At 41.8% G+C, this 17,839-nt stretch overlaps 1 protein-coding gene across 1 annotated transcript in view; it reads right to left on the bottom strand.

Annotated features, from left to right (window-relative positions):
• The window catches only part of LOC133377514 (acetyl-coenzyme A synthetase 2-like, mitochondrial), a 29,800-nt gene extending 12,771 nt beyond the window's left edge, over positions 1–17,029 (bottom strand). The window contains exons 1-6 of the mRNA XM_061611725.1: positions 16,294–17,029; positions 9,860–9,956; positions 9,048–9,247; positions 7,675–7,850; positions 5,778–5,930; positions 1,993–2,140 (exon numbers count right to left, since the gene is read on the bottom strand). Of these exons, the coding sequence (XP_061467709.1) occupies positions 1,993–2,140; positions 5,778–5,930; positions 7,675–7,850; positions 9,048–9,247; positions 9,860–9,956; positions 16,294–16,597 (1,078 nt within the window). The 5' untranslated portion in view covers positions 16,598–17,029. The remainder of the gene's footprint in view (positions 1–1,992; positions 2,141–5,777; positions 5,931–7,674; positions 7,851–9,047; positions 9,248–9,859; positions 9,957–16,293) is intronic.
• Positions 17,030–17,839: the final 810 nt, after the last annotated feature.

Genomic DNA, 17,839 nt, shown 5'->3' with positions numbered 1-17,839 from the left:
ATTTAGTTCCCAGCATCAAAACAGTTAGCGTCGTCGTGAAGAAGCAGATTCGTCAAAATAAAATAGACCAAAAAGAGAATAGTCCCAGACAATATAAAATCCCTCTTCTGTTTATATCTTTAGAATGCACTTCCAGGACAGCTTTTTGCAATAGAAACAGAGATAAGCTGTTAATTTCGTGAATAACAGAGAAGAGTTATAGCTCACCCAGAAGCTCTTTAAAGCTGATTAATTTGACAAATCTCTTTTTGCTGCAACAATTTAAACCAAGTAAAAAAAATAATAGAAAGAAGGGTGCTTGCCTGTTAGTCTGTTTTCTCTTTGAAGAAAAGATAAACGTATCGCATTAAACAGATAGAGCTTGTTCGGAAGTCCGTCTGGCATTGCTGGCTGGACCTTTTCTCATAAATTAATGAAATCCAGTCCTCCCAGCAAAAACAGGCTTTTGAGGTTGATCTCTACGTTTGTCCCTGCCCGGGAGAAATTTCATCAGTCAAAATAAAAAATGTTCTGACTGATTTATATCTGAATAAGCTTCTTTGAGGCGGGAGCCCGTCTCAAAAGCAGGCACAAGCGAAGTCACCCTTCCCGGAAGTCCTGAAAGGACAGCCAGCATCTTCCTGAGGCCTGAAACAAGTAGTATTTCTTGCATTGCAAATGTGAGGATTAATGCTGTTTCAGTGGAAGAGAAATTTGGTTTTCCCTTAATTATGCCAACTGTAATGTACCCAGTGAGTTCTGAGCTCTGCCCATTTGGAAGATATCAGAATGAGGCATTCTGCTTCAAGTACACTGTGCAGGCAAGATGCCAATGAACTCCCTGTTGTCTGAGCTGGTCCTTCATGTAAAGAAACATCTCCATCATGTCCCTACTTGTGAGATGTTCCAGGGCAGGGATGGCTAATCAATGGCCCATGGGCTGCATCCAGTCCCACAAGATGTTTGTATGTCCCCCAGTCCCCCCAATGTGTATTTTTTTTAATTGATAGCTCCTATGTGTCCCTTGTTGGGCTGCCAAAAAGTTTTTTGTTTATGTTCTCATACACTCCCTACTGTGATGCCAAATAAATAAATAAAATATGGCCCTTCTGTCAATTAAAAAAAAAGTTACCTACTGCCCCCCAGATACCTAAATGGTGATTCTGTAATGCCAAAAGGTTTTTGTGACCCTCCAAGCCCACCCACCCCATTTGTACTTTAAAGATAAAATAGGCCATGTCGGCTTTTACTCTTTACCCACACACATCCAGAAGAAAAAGGTCAGCCACCCTTGTTGTAGGGCAAGGTAAAAACAGTAGTACTATTACTACTAATGCTAACAAGATGATGATGATGATTACTGTTACAGCACCTTCATTGTACATGGTATTTTATTTAAACAGTAATATAAGTGTGCACGCACACATACATGCACACAGCAGAAGACATTGAAGGGGAGCTAGGAAAGGCAAGGGAAAGAAGACCACAAAAGGAGAGAAGCAAGACAGTCAACATGGGATGAATGTGACACATGGAGTTAGTAAGTCATCTTGGAGTAAATCAGTAGAGCTGATTTTGGAGACACCTCACCTGATAGAAAAATCATATGGAGGGCTTTTTTGTGACAGTACTCACCTTTTCTTTTTTGTGCTGGCACTTTTATCAAGATGTGAGTACCACCATCTCATTTTTTTACCAAAACACCACCGATCATATATATGCATGGCAACTCACTACTTTTTCTTACAGGTGAAATGATGAGCAAAAATATTCACCACACCTTGATTAAAATTTGGCAAGGGCAGGGCTATGAAGTGGAGGTGAACAAAGATGGTTCAGGGACTACCATGTGCCACCAGCTGGCCATCCCTGCCATACATCAATAGCCTTAAGAAGAGCCTGCTGGATCATGAGGCCAGTGGCCCATCTAGTCCAGCATCTTTTTTTCACAGCCTTGTCTTACCCACAGCCATTTCTTGTGCCTACTGCTTAATTGGTTTAATTTATTTTTACCTGGATTAGGATACACTGGAGTACTCTCAAAAAGGACTGTAGTTCCTCCATTGCACAAAGGTCCATATACCACATAGCTATGTCCTGTGATCCAACCAATGTCTGCGACGCAGCCAAAGACATCTCCATCATGATAGTCAAATACATACTGCACGAGAGGGAGCAATGTAAGAAATGGGAACAGCTTCTTCCCCACCCAATCAACTTACATAACATCTCTGGGGGAGAAGCTAGCTATAGTTGGGGTACTGCTTCTGTACTGGAAAACTTGCCAGCATTCACACCTCTTGTCCTTCCCTTGCATATCTCTGGCCAGCCATGCTTCGAGAAAGAAAGCAGATAAGAAACCAGTGTTGCACTAGAGAAGAGATAGCCAAAACAGTGCCTCCCAGATGTGGTTGGGCTCCAACTCCCATCAGATCCAGCCAGCATGGTCAATGGTTAGGGATGATGGGAACTGTAGTCCAGCAACAATATCTGGAGGACACTATGTCGACTATTCCTGCATTAGGGGATTAGTGTGAGGTTTTTGCCTCATGACTTATTGAGTGTTTATATTATGTTAGCCAGCCCAGCATACCTATTTAATGGAGGGGAAAATATTCCATTACCGCCCACTGCTTTTATCTCAACTGGAGGACGCAACTGAGTAGAGGGGGGTAGGGCTTCACTCAGAGAGGGAGTTGGGCTTCTCTCTTCCTTTAGTAACTTCAGCTCACATTAGGTATGGGCAAATCTGTCAATGTTGGTTTCTCTTCATTTCTCATTTTCCCAGTCTTAAGGTCAGTTCTCCACATTTCCACATCAGTTTATATATATACGTATATTTTAAAAGTTCTCATGAAAATTCATCAGCATTTTAGTGTGAATTTGTCCTAATATGCACATGTTGAATGCACTTTTGCCTGATTTAAACATTTCTGAAAAGCAATTTCCCCCCAAATAATGCAATTTTGTATTTTATTTTTACAAATACATGGATTTTTATGGACACTTTACCCCATATGTATTTTTAACTTGCTGTCATTAATGAACAACATTCATTCTCCTGACTATAATTACTGCTGGCTTTTAAAAACTGCCCTGGGGCAAAAGAGAGGTACATAGCATATTCAGCAACAATTGGACTACTTGGCTGATGCACTGGGCAAATACATTTGTTATGATTGGGCCCATCTCTTGTTTATTTCACTTCCTGCCTGCTTTTACAGCAGAACATTTTCTAATTCTAATTTCTTGGCTGTTGCTTCTGCAGCTGTTATTTAAAACAATACTCAATGCCTTCTCCCCTCCCCACTTTCTGAGCCTATTATGGGGTTGCTGCAGCAATGCCATCCCCCTGATGACAGATGAGGATTCCAGAGGAGGAGATCTGGGGAATGTGGGTGAAACATCAGCCTTTTTGCAATGGAGACTTGCAATTCTCTGGGTTGTTTCAGTATGAAGAGAGTGCTGTCTCCAGCTGAGAGAAAGGAGCAGGAATTCATTCCAGTCTCTTCTTGTGGTTTCCAAAGGCAGTTGGAAGCTCTGTAACCAATATGCCAGCGCTTTTTTTCCTTTCCAGGAAAATGTGGGGTTGCAAACTGCAAATATGATCACACCAGCAGCACTGGAGGAATGCTTAACCTTTTTCCCTATGAGCCATTTTTGTGAGCAAAATTGCCCCCCTCCAACTGCTTTTCCACCTGCAAGGAAGGAAATATGAGAACCTACAGGTAAAGAAGCAGCCGGGGGGGGGGGCGGAGACAGCATTTTGACTGCAATAATAAAGCATGAAGAAACAGTTGAGTATTCCTTCCCCAGCATAGTTCCTGAAATCAAACGTATAGCCCCACCCCCAGACTGCATTTCCCATTAAACACACACACACTGAGATGGACCATGTATCTTGCAGTTTCAACTATCTCTTCCCTACCTGAATATAACATAGGGCAGTGTTCAGCTAATGTTCTAGTGCAAGGGTTTGTGCTAGTGCAACAGGATTTCTCCCCTCCTCTCCCCATGTGTATCCCATGCTATCCCCAAATCTGCTCTGGAGGGTTAAAGGAACGAGGGGGTGGAGAAGGGGAGATTGTCCAGTTGTGCAAGGAAAAATACTTGTACTGACAGAACAATCTGTTTAACGCTATATTGAATACATTCCATAGACTAGAACAATCTTTGCTGAGCTGATGCCCTCTAGATATTCTAGAGTACAACTCCCATCATCCCCAGCCAGCATGGCCATGTGGCCTGAAGCTTAAGGGAGTTGTAAGCCACAACATTTTATTTATTTATTTATTAAATTTATATGTCACCCAAACAAAAACGCTAAAAACACTCTTAAGACATCATAAAAAGACTTTAATATATATATTTTAAAAATCTTTAAAAACACATTAAAGCAAAACATCTTTTTTTAAAAAAAATATTAAAAAGCAATCCCAACACAGACACAGACTGGGATAAGGTCTCTACTTAAAAGGCTTGTTGAAAGAGGAAAGTCTTCAGTAAGTGCTGAAACGATATGGTGCCTGTCTAATATTTAAGGGAAGGGAGTTCCAAAGTGTCGGTGCCACTACACTAAAGGACTGCTTCCTATGTTGTGAGGAACAGACCTCCTGATAAGATGGTATCTGCAGGGGGCCCTCACTTGCAGAACGTAGCGATTGACTAGGTATATAGGGGGTAAGACAATCTTTCAGGTATCCTGTCCCAAGCTGTATAGGGCTTTGTACACCAAAACCAGAACTTTTGGAGAGTACCAGGTTGGCAGACTAAAGAGTATGTCATAAGATTCAGAACCAAATCACCAGTATATAGTAGTAACATTGAACATATACATTCTCCTATGTCCTGTGCCAAAGAATTGCAGCTGCAAGTGGAAAAAATGTATGTTCTGATGATGGGATCTATAGACTCACTTGAGTCACAATCTGATCTAATCATATTTACTAAGAACAAAATCCCATTATCAGTTGTACCAATTTATAAACATAGGATCAGGGTGCCAGACAAAGACTACAAACCTATGCACACTTACTTGAGAATAAGCCAAATTTGCAATAGAAAGTGAGAATGGCTTTTGAATATACATGCACAGGTCTGGGCTATAAGTTCGGAATTCCTTAAACCCTTACCTGAGAGTAAGCGCCACTGAATTCAGTGAAATTTAGAGTGCTTTGAGAATGGGGACTTAATGTTGCAAACGGGCCATTTGGATACTACAAACTGGTTACCGGCAACATTTTGTTAACTTGTCAGATTTGCCCCAGAAATGGTAAATCTAGATTGGAGGGGGGGGGGGGACTATAGGCTAGCATTTTTATGCCAACGACATGTGAACTCTGTGAAAAATGTGCATGCATTAGTACTGATCCCAGAATAAACACTTATCTGGAACTTCTGAGTAAACATGCAACACATCAGACTATTCAGAATCTTCTGACTTTCACAGGTAATTTGTTTTCTAGTAAGCTCTGTGGGACAAGGAAACATATTTTCCAATACAGCTTTTCCAAACTACAGCTTACATCATAGTAAGCCACCTGTTTTAAACTGAGGCTGTTCACTGTGCTGGCTTTAGGTCTGCTGGTGCCTTAGTTGCTATCAAGCCTGTGACCAGCCAGATTCTCCCTTAGTGGAGAATAAATGATAGCAGGCAGTTCCTATGAGGCTCTCTTGTAGCAGATGTTTAGGAAGAAATGCCACATGGTAGGTTAGCAGAGTTTTAGTTGTCCTCTGTGGAGTTAATGGATATTTCTGCTGTGTATATTTGAGTATATGTTGTGCATATTTATATTTACCTTGTGTGTGATGGCAGTGTACAGCAAATAACCTGCCTGGGAGTGGACCAGTCCTTTGGGTTTTCCAGTACTTCCTGAAGTGTAGAGGAGAAACAGGAAATCTTCACTGTCCAAGGCAACGGGCTCACAGGTCACATCCTCTTTCCTCATCTCCTATCACAGGAAGCAGAGAAGCTCTCTCAGTAGGCTCTCTTCACAGCCCCCAAGGTCTCCTTCAGTTCCCCCTGTACCAAGGGCCAAATTAATAATGAAGCTTAGTGGGGCATTGCCCCCCATTTCCACATACAACCCCACCGCCCCAAACTCTTCTTTTTAAACAGCTAGTTTCTAGCCCTCATGGCTGAAGAAAAAAGCTTGACAGCATGGGGCATATGCCTGGTACAGTTTCAAAAGCTCTGCAGTTTCCATGGCTGGCATAGCTTACTGTAGCTCCTTCATGGCTACTATTTGCCATATCTCTGCTCCCACTCCCTGTGTGTCTCCAGTGGAAGCTACCCTTGTGGGACTCAGAGCAGGCATAGGGGTAACGGTGAGCAAAAAAAATTGTTCCCCATGCTCTGTGATAGGAATAACAATAATTGTTGTTATTGTTATTATTTGTCACTTACTACAAAATGTCTGTGAGAGCCAGTGTGGCGTAGTGGTTAAGGTGCTAGACTACGACCTGGGAGACCACGGTTCGAATCCCCACACAGCCATGAAACTCACTGGGTGATCTTGGGCCAGTCACTGCCTCTCAGCCTCATGAAAACCCTATCCATAGGGTCGCCATAAGTTGGAATCGTCTTGAAGGCAGTCCATTTACATTTACAAAACGTTTATTAACTATAAGTGTTCTTGCAACTATAACATAAAAAAGGACACATCCAACTCACCCAACTAAAAGATGAGCACCAATTAGGAGTAAAATGCCTGGATGAATAAAAATGTGTTCACCTGGTGCAGAAAGATTGATAGAGATGGTGCCATGCACTCTGGGGACCATGCCTTCTGTAATTGCTTATAAAAACTGATGTGATTGCAAGTGACATTTAGCATCCTGTTTAGTTTGGTCCTAGTGTTTTCCTTCCACCTTATTCTTTTCATCTACATTTATAGAAACATGTATGTTGTGCCCGATATGGCAAATGGAGTTCTTGGGGGGGGGGAGTAATTTTAATCTGAAAACTGATTAATCACCACTCTGGAGGATGAAGCTGCTATTGACACTTTAAAAAAGAAAAACACTAGAGTTCCTAATCACTAATGTTCTGTATTGAAGATTTCCCTTGAAAATGTCACAGTAGTGGATATAATAAAGCTTGAAGAAATTTCTTCAGATGTTTGACAGCAGTTTCCTAGGATCAGTCATTGAGGCCCTGCTCATATGTCTGCCAGTAAGATCTATCAGCCTGTGGTCACGAGAGGCAGGGCCTTTTCTGTGGTGGCCATGGTCCCATCCTAATGGAATGCCCTTCCACCGGAGGTTGCCTGGCTCCCTCCCTGACTATTTTTAAATGGGCCTTAAAGACCTGTACATTTCAGTGTGCTTTTAATTTATGTTGGCTTTTTCTTTTATATTTTCCAGTTATGGTTTTGATAATTACTGATCTTTTTTTTATTTAGAGTTTTATTTAACTGAATTTTAGATATATATTTTAATTTTAATTTTGTAAACTGCTTTGAGAAGGTTTATAATACCTGTAAGGGCAGTATGAAAATATTTTAAATAAATAAATGTATGATACCGCAAGTGAACACTGTGGCCTCATAGTATATACTTCCCTTTCCCCTCATCCTGTCATGTGTCGGAAAGAGGAGAGCAGGAAAGGAGCATGAGGCCACAGCACTTATCTATGGCTTGTGAAGCCGACCACAGCGTCCAAATATGGTTTATAAGTGGGGTATTGGTTCTCACCTCCTCCAATGGTATATCCAGGCCTGACATAGGAACCTTCTCATCCGTCCTCTTTGAAACAAAAACTCGCTTCACCATTGGGCAAAGTTTTACAGCCTGGTCCACTGTCTGCTTTAACTCAACAACCTTGCCCCCTCGCAAGCCTTGGTTCACTGTGATCACTGTTTCCGACTGAGCTAGAGAGGATGAAAGAAAACAAATTAGATTCAACAGACTCTGCCCATTCCCCTCAGCCCATCTACTTCATATGATGATGATGGATTGCCTTCAAGTCGATTCTGACTTATGATGACCCTATGAATAGGGCTTTCATGGTAAGCGGTATTCAGAGGGGGTTTACCATTGCCTTCCTCTGAGGCTGAGAGGCAGTGACTGGCCCAAGGTCTCCCAGTGAGCTTTATGGCTGTGTGGGGATTCAAACCCTGGTCTCCCAGATCATAGTCCAACACCTTAACCACTACACTACACTGGCTTACAGAGGATAAATTCCTTCCTCTAGTAAATCCCTTCCTCACGGAGATAGGGATTCCTTGACAAATGTGTTTTGTTAAAAGACAAGATGGATTCAGATGGAAATCTCTCTGATAGGGAGCTTCCTTTACAGAGCCAGTAGCAGCTTCAGGAGCCCCCATTCTGGATCAGGAGGACTACAATGGGATAATGGGTTAAAGTCCCCTCCTGCATGCCACAGACCCAATCCAGAGCCCCCTCCCCATGGCAGCTGTCTCCTTTTTGTGTGTGTGTGTGTAGTTTTAATTACACAGTTGCTAACTGCGTGAACAACATTGTGTCTATTTCCCCCTAATTTGGGCCTGTGGGCCATGAACACGCACACAGAAGTGAAGCAAAAATAAATGGCCAGTTGAGATATGTGGGCTTGAGAGTGAGAGGGCAGGAAGGAGAATGGGTGTAAGCAGTGTTTTTTTGTGACAGTCCTCACCAGTATGGAGTACCGGCACCTCTTTTTTTGCTGCCCATGCCAGCAATTTTGTGCTGGCATCCATGGTACTTTTATCAAGGTATGAGTACTGGCAAATCATTTTTTACCCCAAAAGAACTGGGTGTAAGCATCAAGGTATTGAAACCTGTGTCCTTAAGCCCTTCAACTCCTAATGCTCTGCTTAAGTGAATTAGGGTAAAAAAGAAGTCCCAAGGGTGTTATATATCTATGCGTCTTCACACTTTTCTTTCTGTCAAAACTGAAGGAGAGAATACTCCCATACATAAGGACTTTTGCTAGCATAGCATTTACGGCAGAAAGATTTGTGAATAAATCACTATTTTTGTACACTTAGTTGGTCCATGAGGCTGTATGTAAGGCTGGTAAAAGAAAACTGAAGAGAAGGGCACATACAGCCTGCAGTGGCTCTTACCATCCTGGATCCTGTCAGCCAATGCAACAGAGCTGAATCCAGCAAATACCACTGTGTGTATTGCTCCAATCCTGGCACAGGCCAGCATACTTGCCACAGCCATCGGACATGGGGGCATATAAATGGTGACTCTGTCACCCCGCTTCACTCCCTGTCTCTTCATAGTGTTCCCAAGGCGGCATGTCATCTCTAGCAGTTCTCTGTTCAAAGAAAACATGTGGTAATTTAGATATCCTCTGTTTTATTATCCCACTAATCCCCTCTGAATCATGTTAAGGGCAGTAACTATGGAATACAATAGTTATGAGCCCCAGGCTACACCATTCAATCCATAGCATATTCTATTAAAAGTAAATGGAATGAGAAGGACCTCTACCTGGGACTTGAAAAGTTAATTCCTCGTACTGGGCTAGATGGATTTTTTTTTTACTTGGTATGAAGCAGGGGTAGAGAACCTGTGCCCCTCCACATATTGCTGGACTACACTTCTCATCATCTCTGACCATCAGCCATGGAGCTGGAGTCCAACAACATCTGGAGGGCCACAGGTTACCCATCCCTGAAAAGTATCCCCTTATATACTGATATTCCAGCTCAGGTATTTGTCACTGTCCAGAAGACATAGGGCGAGATTGTGACTTGGTGGCTGAAATCAACAGAACAAGCTTAATGCTATGGAATGGGGATTTTAAACTTACTGCATTGTGACATTTTCACCAGATAAATAATGCCCACACATATTAGAAAACTGAGCAGGTTTTTTATGCAGTTCTCCCTCCCTTGCCAGGATGTGCAAAAAGGTAAGTAAAGACCTGTATGTAATTCGGTCCTCTTGCCCAGGCTCATCTTTCTCCCAGATCAGGGCGACTCTGTTTGGGGCTTTGTGGACATGTCTATCCAAACAGTTGACTGAAAGAGAAGAAGATTCTCATCATAACAGGCTCAGATGACTGCAGCTTCTTTGTCAGTCTGTTTAACCATCACAAAGTTAATGCTAACAACCTAGTTTCAAACAGGAGTAGAGTCACTGCAAATGTAACCTTTATCTGATGTTATGGAGAAACTGGGTGAATGCATATCTAATACATTCATACCAGTATTTCTCTTGACCAGTTGAACAGCAACTATATTTATTGTATCCAAAATCACAGATTACAACAAATATATGAAGGTTAGGTTTTCAGCCTACCTCTTTTCTCTATTTGTAGTGTGCCAGATTCCTCAAGTATTCAGATCTGCTATTAAGCCAGACACCTATAGACACTATATAAAAAGTACTAATTATGTCTTAATGGACAAGTGCATACACAGGGTTACATAAGCACAGGATGAAGTTCCTATATCACTTTCAAGTGCAAACAAACACTTCCACCAAGAAAATGGAGCTTTCACAGACTGCAGAAGTCTTTTAAAAATGAAAAGATAAAACAAGGATTTGGGTTAAAACAAATGCAACCAAAATATTATGAATAATGACTGGGCTTCAGGCATCTGATAATATGGGCTCCCATCCACAAAAGCTTATGCCACAACCCACAATACATTTCTTAATTTTTAAGGTACTGTTGTGTGTCCCTCAATCTCCAAGCAGTGAGAGACTTCTAAGGGTTCCTGTGCTTACACAGGGTTTGGTTTCCTTGGAATGAAGGTCAGCAGAGACTGTAGTATCTTTAGGATATATGGTTTTATTTACACATATGTACAACCTGAACTCTCTATGTATGGATGTGAAAATGGATGTGAAAGTTGGACAGTGAAAAAGGCGGATAAGAGAAAAATCAACTCATTTGAAATGTGGTGCTGGAGGAGAGTTTTGCGCACACCATGGACTGCAAAAAAGACAAATAATTGGGTGTTAGAACAAATTAAACCAGAACTGTCACTAGAAGCTAAAATGATGAAACTGAGGTTATCATACTTTGGACTTGGAGGCACATAACAACAACAACAACAACCTGAACATAAGATGGAGGTGTTCACAGCATTAACAGTCCAACAGATCTTGCTTCCCCATCAGGCTTCCAGGGAGGCATCCCAAAGCCATGGCTGGGGAGTTGACACAGAAAGCAAGCAAGCGTCTCTGCCTCTTTTCCAACTTTCCCCAGACTCACTCCAAATCTCCCTCCTGCCCCAGTCAGGGGAGGGGGAAGGATACATCTTTCCTATGGCAACACATTGCTCTCCTGCCTGAATTGCTATAGCAGCCTTTGACATTCAGATTAGCCCATCAAGGAACAAAGAAACGGGTTTGACTAGTTTGGCGGGTTTCTCTGCTGTAGATCCCAACTTCCAGATACAGGATTACAATCCTGAAGAGGATCCATAGACACCATCCATTCCAACACCCCAATCGTATAACAGTACTATTGTTTTTGCTGCAATGCAACTACTCCTTTGGTAGTTTATCAGGATGGAATTTGAAATGTAATAAAAGAGAACCAGCATGGCATAGTGGTTAAGAGTGTTGGACTACGACCTGGGAGACCAGGGTTCTAATCCCCACACAGCCATGAAGCTCACTGGGTGACCTTGGGCCAGTCACTGCCTCTCAGCCTCAGAGGAAGGCAGTGGTAAATCACCTGTGAATACCGCTTACCATGAAAACCCTATTCATAGGGTTGCCATAAATCAGAATTAACTTGAAGGCAGTACATTTACATTTGAAAGCTGGTGCAAATTTTGAAATTTTTTTGCACTCAGTTGTTCCTAGTGAGTACCCAGGTTAAAATGATACAGAATCTAACACACCATACAAAACTACATAATTATTCATGTCAACAATCACATGGTATACAATTCTTAATCAAGGAACCTACAAGTATGAAAATATTTATATTAATTTTCCTGCTTCAAATTCATCTTTGCATAAATCTACAAGAAGAGGCTGGCCGCCATCAGATTATTAGAGTTCAACTACAAAATCATCAATCAATAAACAAATTGTACAACAGATTGTGCACGTAGCATTGCCCAGTGTCATCTGTACTGCCAAAGGTCAATTGCACAACCTATTATCAATGTGCACAAGTCAAAATTATACAACCCAAGTTAATCATTTGCATAGCACAAAACACATCAGTTTGCACAACGCTTGTGGATTGATAGTACATCTTGTAATAGGTTAGTTGTACAGCATGTAGTATTTAATTACACAACTCATAGTTGCCCATTTTGTCCATCTCAATTGTCAGGCACCTGGAAGAGGGCCTCAGAGGGTGATCTCAACACATGTGCACTAACAGGCAGCCCCTAGCTCTACCCTTCCTGCGTTCTTCTATATCTCACATTCACACCATTCCTCTTAATGCTGGCACTTTGCACAGCTCCTGAGGCTTTTTCTGGCCAAAAAAAGGGCTCACAGGGCAGCTGAACAAAACAATCAAAATTCATTAAAAACAAAAGGTCAAAACAAAAAGTCAGCAATGTACTATCACTTACATTGATGAAATAAGATATCTTTTTTAAAACTTCAGATAGTGAATGAACTCTGACTCCTGATTGTTGTTTATTTATTGACTTACACTTTTTGCTACTTTTCCATCCAAGGGCCTTGAAAGTCTGCTGCAAAAGTGTTTCAGTTTATAATATTAGGGCATGGGAGGAATGGCAGGATATAAATTTAATAACTAAATAAATAAATAGATACATTTGATATGACTATAGTAATAGATTACAGAACTCACTTTCACAATCTATTGTGTCATTCTTTTCTTATTTTTTCATATAAAATAGAAGTGACGATGACTATGATTATGAAGATTTAATCCTTTATTATCACTGACCAGTGTGGCTTAAGGAAAATCCCTTATTGATTGCAAATACAATAATCAAATTTTGTTTTTAAAGTAAATAGTTGGGGTGGGGGGTGGGAATCTCAGTTGGGACCCTGTCAGGAAGGTGGGAGATTTTAGCCCTTTACCCCTTGCTGCAGTCCTGATCCAAATTGGAACACCAATAGTTGCTATTTTCATTAGAAGGAAAGTTTCCATGGGTGCAAATCGGAGCTTTCCTTCCAATGAAAATAATGTGGGGTCCCAATCTGGGACCCGTTGATCTGAAGATACATGTTCTTTCCAAAGATGAAATAATTGCTGGTAAGATCAATGTGGCAGATGTTGATGGCTAGATGTTTTGTAGCAACATTAAGGATTATATTCCTGATGGTGTCGTCCATCTTTGTAAACAGACTTAGCATCCATGGTAGCAAAGATGGAATACTCAGGAAGATTGTTAAAGGGCTGCAGTTTCCTCAGGAAGTCAGCAGTGTCCTACTGCAACTTGGAGTAATGGTGGCATATGGTCCATATAACCAGGTACCAACTATGATAGTGCCCATGCTTGAAATTGTGAGGTGCCCATGACTGCCTGGTTTGTGTATTTTAGGTAGCAAATACAAGACCCTAGGGTGAGGCTCTTGGGACGTGCCTGTGCAGACTTGGTCCTGCATATTTGAAGTAAATTCCTCCATCAGGGTATCTAGTTCCTTTTAGTATTCCACAATTGAGCCTAAGGATAGGGGTCTGTAAAATGTGGTGTTGCAGAGTTGCCTTTCAGCCTCCCATAAGTAATTTAACCTGTTCATGATGCGAAGAGCTCCTCCTTTGTCAGCCTCTTTAATTATGATGTCAGGATTATTTCTGAGGCTGTGGATGACATCACATTCTGCATGGCTGAGATTCTATGGTAAATTATGCTGTGTGCTAATTACTTTAGCTCAGATGTTGTGTTGCCAGAAGCACTCTATAAAAATAATTGAGAGAGTTAGGGTCCTATTAGACCAGATAGAGGCTACATGTTTGGTAGGTCCTTAAAAAGCAGCCAGACCATTTCATCTGGGTACAGTTTGATACAAGTCTGCACCTGGCTGTACACATCTTTACTGTTCGATTCATTTTTTTATCACGATGACTCTGTGTACACACCAGTGGGCAGAGCAGGGCAGTGATCTCTTGATCACTGGGTTGATTGACCAAACAGTTTTGAAGTCAGTGTGAAGCTGGCGTGAAGGGAAAATGCATCTGATCTCAAAAATCCCAGAGTTTGGAGTAAAAAGGGTGGAGTTTGACTGACATCAAGTGTACCCAGATTCACAAACCAGAGGTGGAGAATAGATGCCCTGAAAACAGTAATATTGCAAGTGCTTCCATGGCCAGAGAGCCATGTTTTTGTTATTGTTTGTGTGTCTGTCACTTTCACATATAAAACAGGAAATGGGGATTGGCTTTATACACAAAAAATGACATGCAGGTAAGGAAAGCAGAACTCTTCACCAGCCCAACCTTGGATCCCTGCACTTCATCACTTGAGACACTTTTTTTTCGCCCAGGCCAGCTCACTTCTGGTCAGGAGTGTAGTCATGCAGGGTCTCGGGGGGTCTTAGACCCTTTACTTTATTGGGTGCAGGGTCCCAGCAGGGTCCCTATGTCTCCAGCATCCTACAAGCCAATCAGCATGAAAGGGAAGTGTGTTGGCCACTGAGAATAGATTTTAACATGCTTCATTGTTCTTTCCTGCGGATTGGAGCCAATCAGAGTGAAAGGAAGTGAGTCAAACACTGAGAAGACTCTTCTCAGTAGCTAACACTCTCCTCTTTCATGCTTATTAGTTCCTAGGCATTACTGAGGATCTCATTTTCCACCCTGCAGCAAAAAAAAACCAGGGAGGGGGCATGGCTGTGATTAACATGAAGGGACCCGGCACTTCTGAATTTGCCACTGCACTACTGCTTCTGATGTTGGAGTTGGACTGGGATGCACCTGGGTGAAAGGGTGCAGGGAGGTGGCAGTTCATCTCCTCTTGTGTAAATGCACCCCTTTGTGTGTAAAAACTATACCTCATTCACACATACCTCAGCAAACATATGAATCATAGATGTGGCTGCCCCTGTCATATCTACTTGGACCCTTATGACGACACTGATGTGCTCCTCTAAATAATAATATTTTTGTCACAGTTATATGATCTTTTTGGTTTCCATTCATTTGTACATTCTTATTATGCTGAACATTAAAATAAACTTCCATTGAGATATCAATATGTTATTCTGTGCATAGTTTTTCTGTAAGGCTGCCATTCAGTCATATTCTCCTATGGAAACATAAGCCGTTATTGATTTAAAATTAAATATACTGTAACTTTGCTTTTCCATGTAGTTAAAATAGGGCATACATATATTAAATATATGTCTGCAAGAAACCCATGAGCACTAGTGCTGATAAGCAAAGGAAGAGAAGGGGGGGAGGCGATATTTTGATTAAGAAGCATTACTTGAACAGAGATGTGACTGATTATTGCGCATAAAGGCTAAAAGGGAAAACACTTGCTGTGTATTATACGCAAGAGAACAGCCAAAAGGCTTGGCTATACAAACAACTTTATCCATCAGTGAAATATGAGAAACCAGAATTTCCCCCCACACACACATCATACACATTTTGCACAGTGTGTTTGGCATGTTTGCATGATGCTTCCACTAATTGTGTGATTACATTGTCATTCTCTTCTGGTCAGTTTGAACGCCCTTGAACTCAAATTAGGTGAGAAATGTGGAAGTATGAACCCCAAAAGTTTAAGCCTGCAGTGTGCAAAAATCAGTGTCTGTACCTTTAAATGCATCCTAAAAACCTTTGCCACTAAAAAAAGAACACTGCAAGAAATTTTGGACAGACCTTTTAGCCCAAGGTCAGTGGATTATTGTCTAATCAGAAAATAATTTCAAGTTCTGGAACAAAGCAATAAGACAATGAATCTTACTTAAAGGCTTGTTATTGCTTTTCTGCAGATTACATTATTGTTACTTTTCTTTTCTTCATCCATTCCTTTCCTTCTTCCTCGGAGGCCAGTGCAGCATGGATAGTTGTCCCTTGTTCTCTTTCCACAACCACCCTGTTGAAGCCACCCATTTCTGAAAATGGTAGCTAGCCCACAGTTACCCTCTGAGCTTCATGGCTGAGGCAGGATTTGAACCCACACTACACCACAACTCTTCATGCAATGGGCATCCCTTCCTCTTTCCAGTGTTTTGCCACCTTTGGCTTTCTTATGTTCGGCTCTGTTTAGGAGGGATCAATATCTCCTTTTAAACTCAGAACATTAATTCTCAAGGTTATAAAAAACAGAGAAAAACGAATGGCATGTTTATATTGGGGAAGAAACAGAGTGAGAATGAAAAGGATACAAAAAGCATCTGGGGGGTTAGAATTGTTTTTCCCCACAGGGAGAAATAAAGAACAGCAGGCTTTCTTACCTGCTACATTCAGCTGCCCTCCAAGAAACCAAGACAAGTGGCCCTGCTGTAGGTTACAGCAACTGACAGAATGGAAAGGCTTGATCCACAGAAGCCGGCTTCTCCCTACTGCTCCCCAGAATGCATCTGTTTGCTCCACTGAGATCTGGTACAACCCTTGGTGGTCCCTTGGTCCAGGAAAAGATGTGGCCTCTGGCATGTATGCAGTCAGGGCTCCCTTGCTCCATGCCCTCATTTTGTAAGAAAACAGTTTGCCTCCAGGGGCAATTTTCGGGAAACAATTTCTAACAAACAGCCAGGCCATAATCCTGGGGTACACAAGGGACCCGTATCCCTAAGCCAAGGCAACCTTCTTCTTTCAGCATAAATCCTAGTTGGAAAATGCTGTGTCTTTTTCTTGGTACTGTGAAATGTGGGCTCATTCGTTCCCTGAGCACCAAACTGTAAATCCACGTTCAGAAAGAAAGCACAAAAGGGTGTCCCACTCTCTTCTTGGAAAACACACACGTGCACTACTCCTCTTCCAGTGAAAATAAGCAAAGGAAATTCAATCTCTTTTAAGGGAGGAGTAGTGGGTGGACTTTAGGAATGTCCCACTGGAATAACCTTCATGCTAATCTGAATCTGCTCCTCTACTGAAGCCAGAGTTGGCTGGTACTTGTATGCTTTTTCTCCATTGGACTGTGTTGGCTTGCGCTCCTTTAATGTATTCCTCTTCTAGGTAGAGGCTCAGTAACTACTTCTGTCCTCTGCAACAGATACAGGCTCATAGGATCATGGAACAAAATTAATCTGTGTCTAAAGTATGGCATGCATTTGGGGCATGGAATATGTAGATTGCAATGTGCCAATTCATGATAAAAGGAAGAAGAGACTCTTTCCCTCCCCCACCACCAGGCACTTGCTTTTGCAGCACGATCATTACAGTCACCAACAGATATAATTCCTCTGACTCAAATTGTTTTCGTACTGTATTCTTCACAGTTTTCCCAACGACAAGACCAATAATGGTGGGCAAATTTCCCTGAAAGATCCACCAAACATCACCTGCAATGCTTTAGATGTTCTTTCTGGGGCAAGTGGAGCAACAATGAAGCTCAACTGGCCTGGCTGCTGCTCCCATCAACCGCATTAACGTCCATGTGCTTGGACACAATGCTGCAGACTTTGCTGCAATAGGTGGCCCATGGGTGTTCTTCCATCATACGCCAAGCCCCCTGTCTCCTTCCTCCCTAATAGCCAGTTGCATTTCCAGTACTGAAGTTGGATCCACCCTCTGTCCACGCCTCCTCCTCCTTTCTTACAGTTCATACCTGCTTCTGGTACTGAACTGGAGTTCTTACTTCTTCTGGCTTCTGTAACTGTATCGCACTGTTTTTTTTAAAAAAAACAACTACTATTTTGCAGTCAAACGTAAAATCAAATGTTTAATTAATAATATTTCCACTTAAAACCTATTTTGTGATATTACGCAAAAAAATTCATTGAAAACACAGAGTTTAAAGGGGGAGGTTTTTAACTGAGCTTCCTTGGGCTGATAGGAGGA

This window comes from Rhineura floridana, chromosome 2 (assembly GCF_030035675.1).
Source record: "Rhineura floridana isolate rRhiFlo1 chromosome 2, rRhiFlo1.hap2, whole genome shotgun sequence".
Lineage (NCBI taxonomy): Eukaryota > Metazoa > Chordata > Lepidosauria > Squamata > Rhineuridae > Rhineura > Rhineura floridana.
Note: the sequence above shows the minus strand (reverse complement) of the source record. Positions and strands in the feature narration are given on the sequence as shown.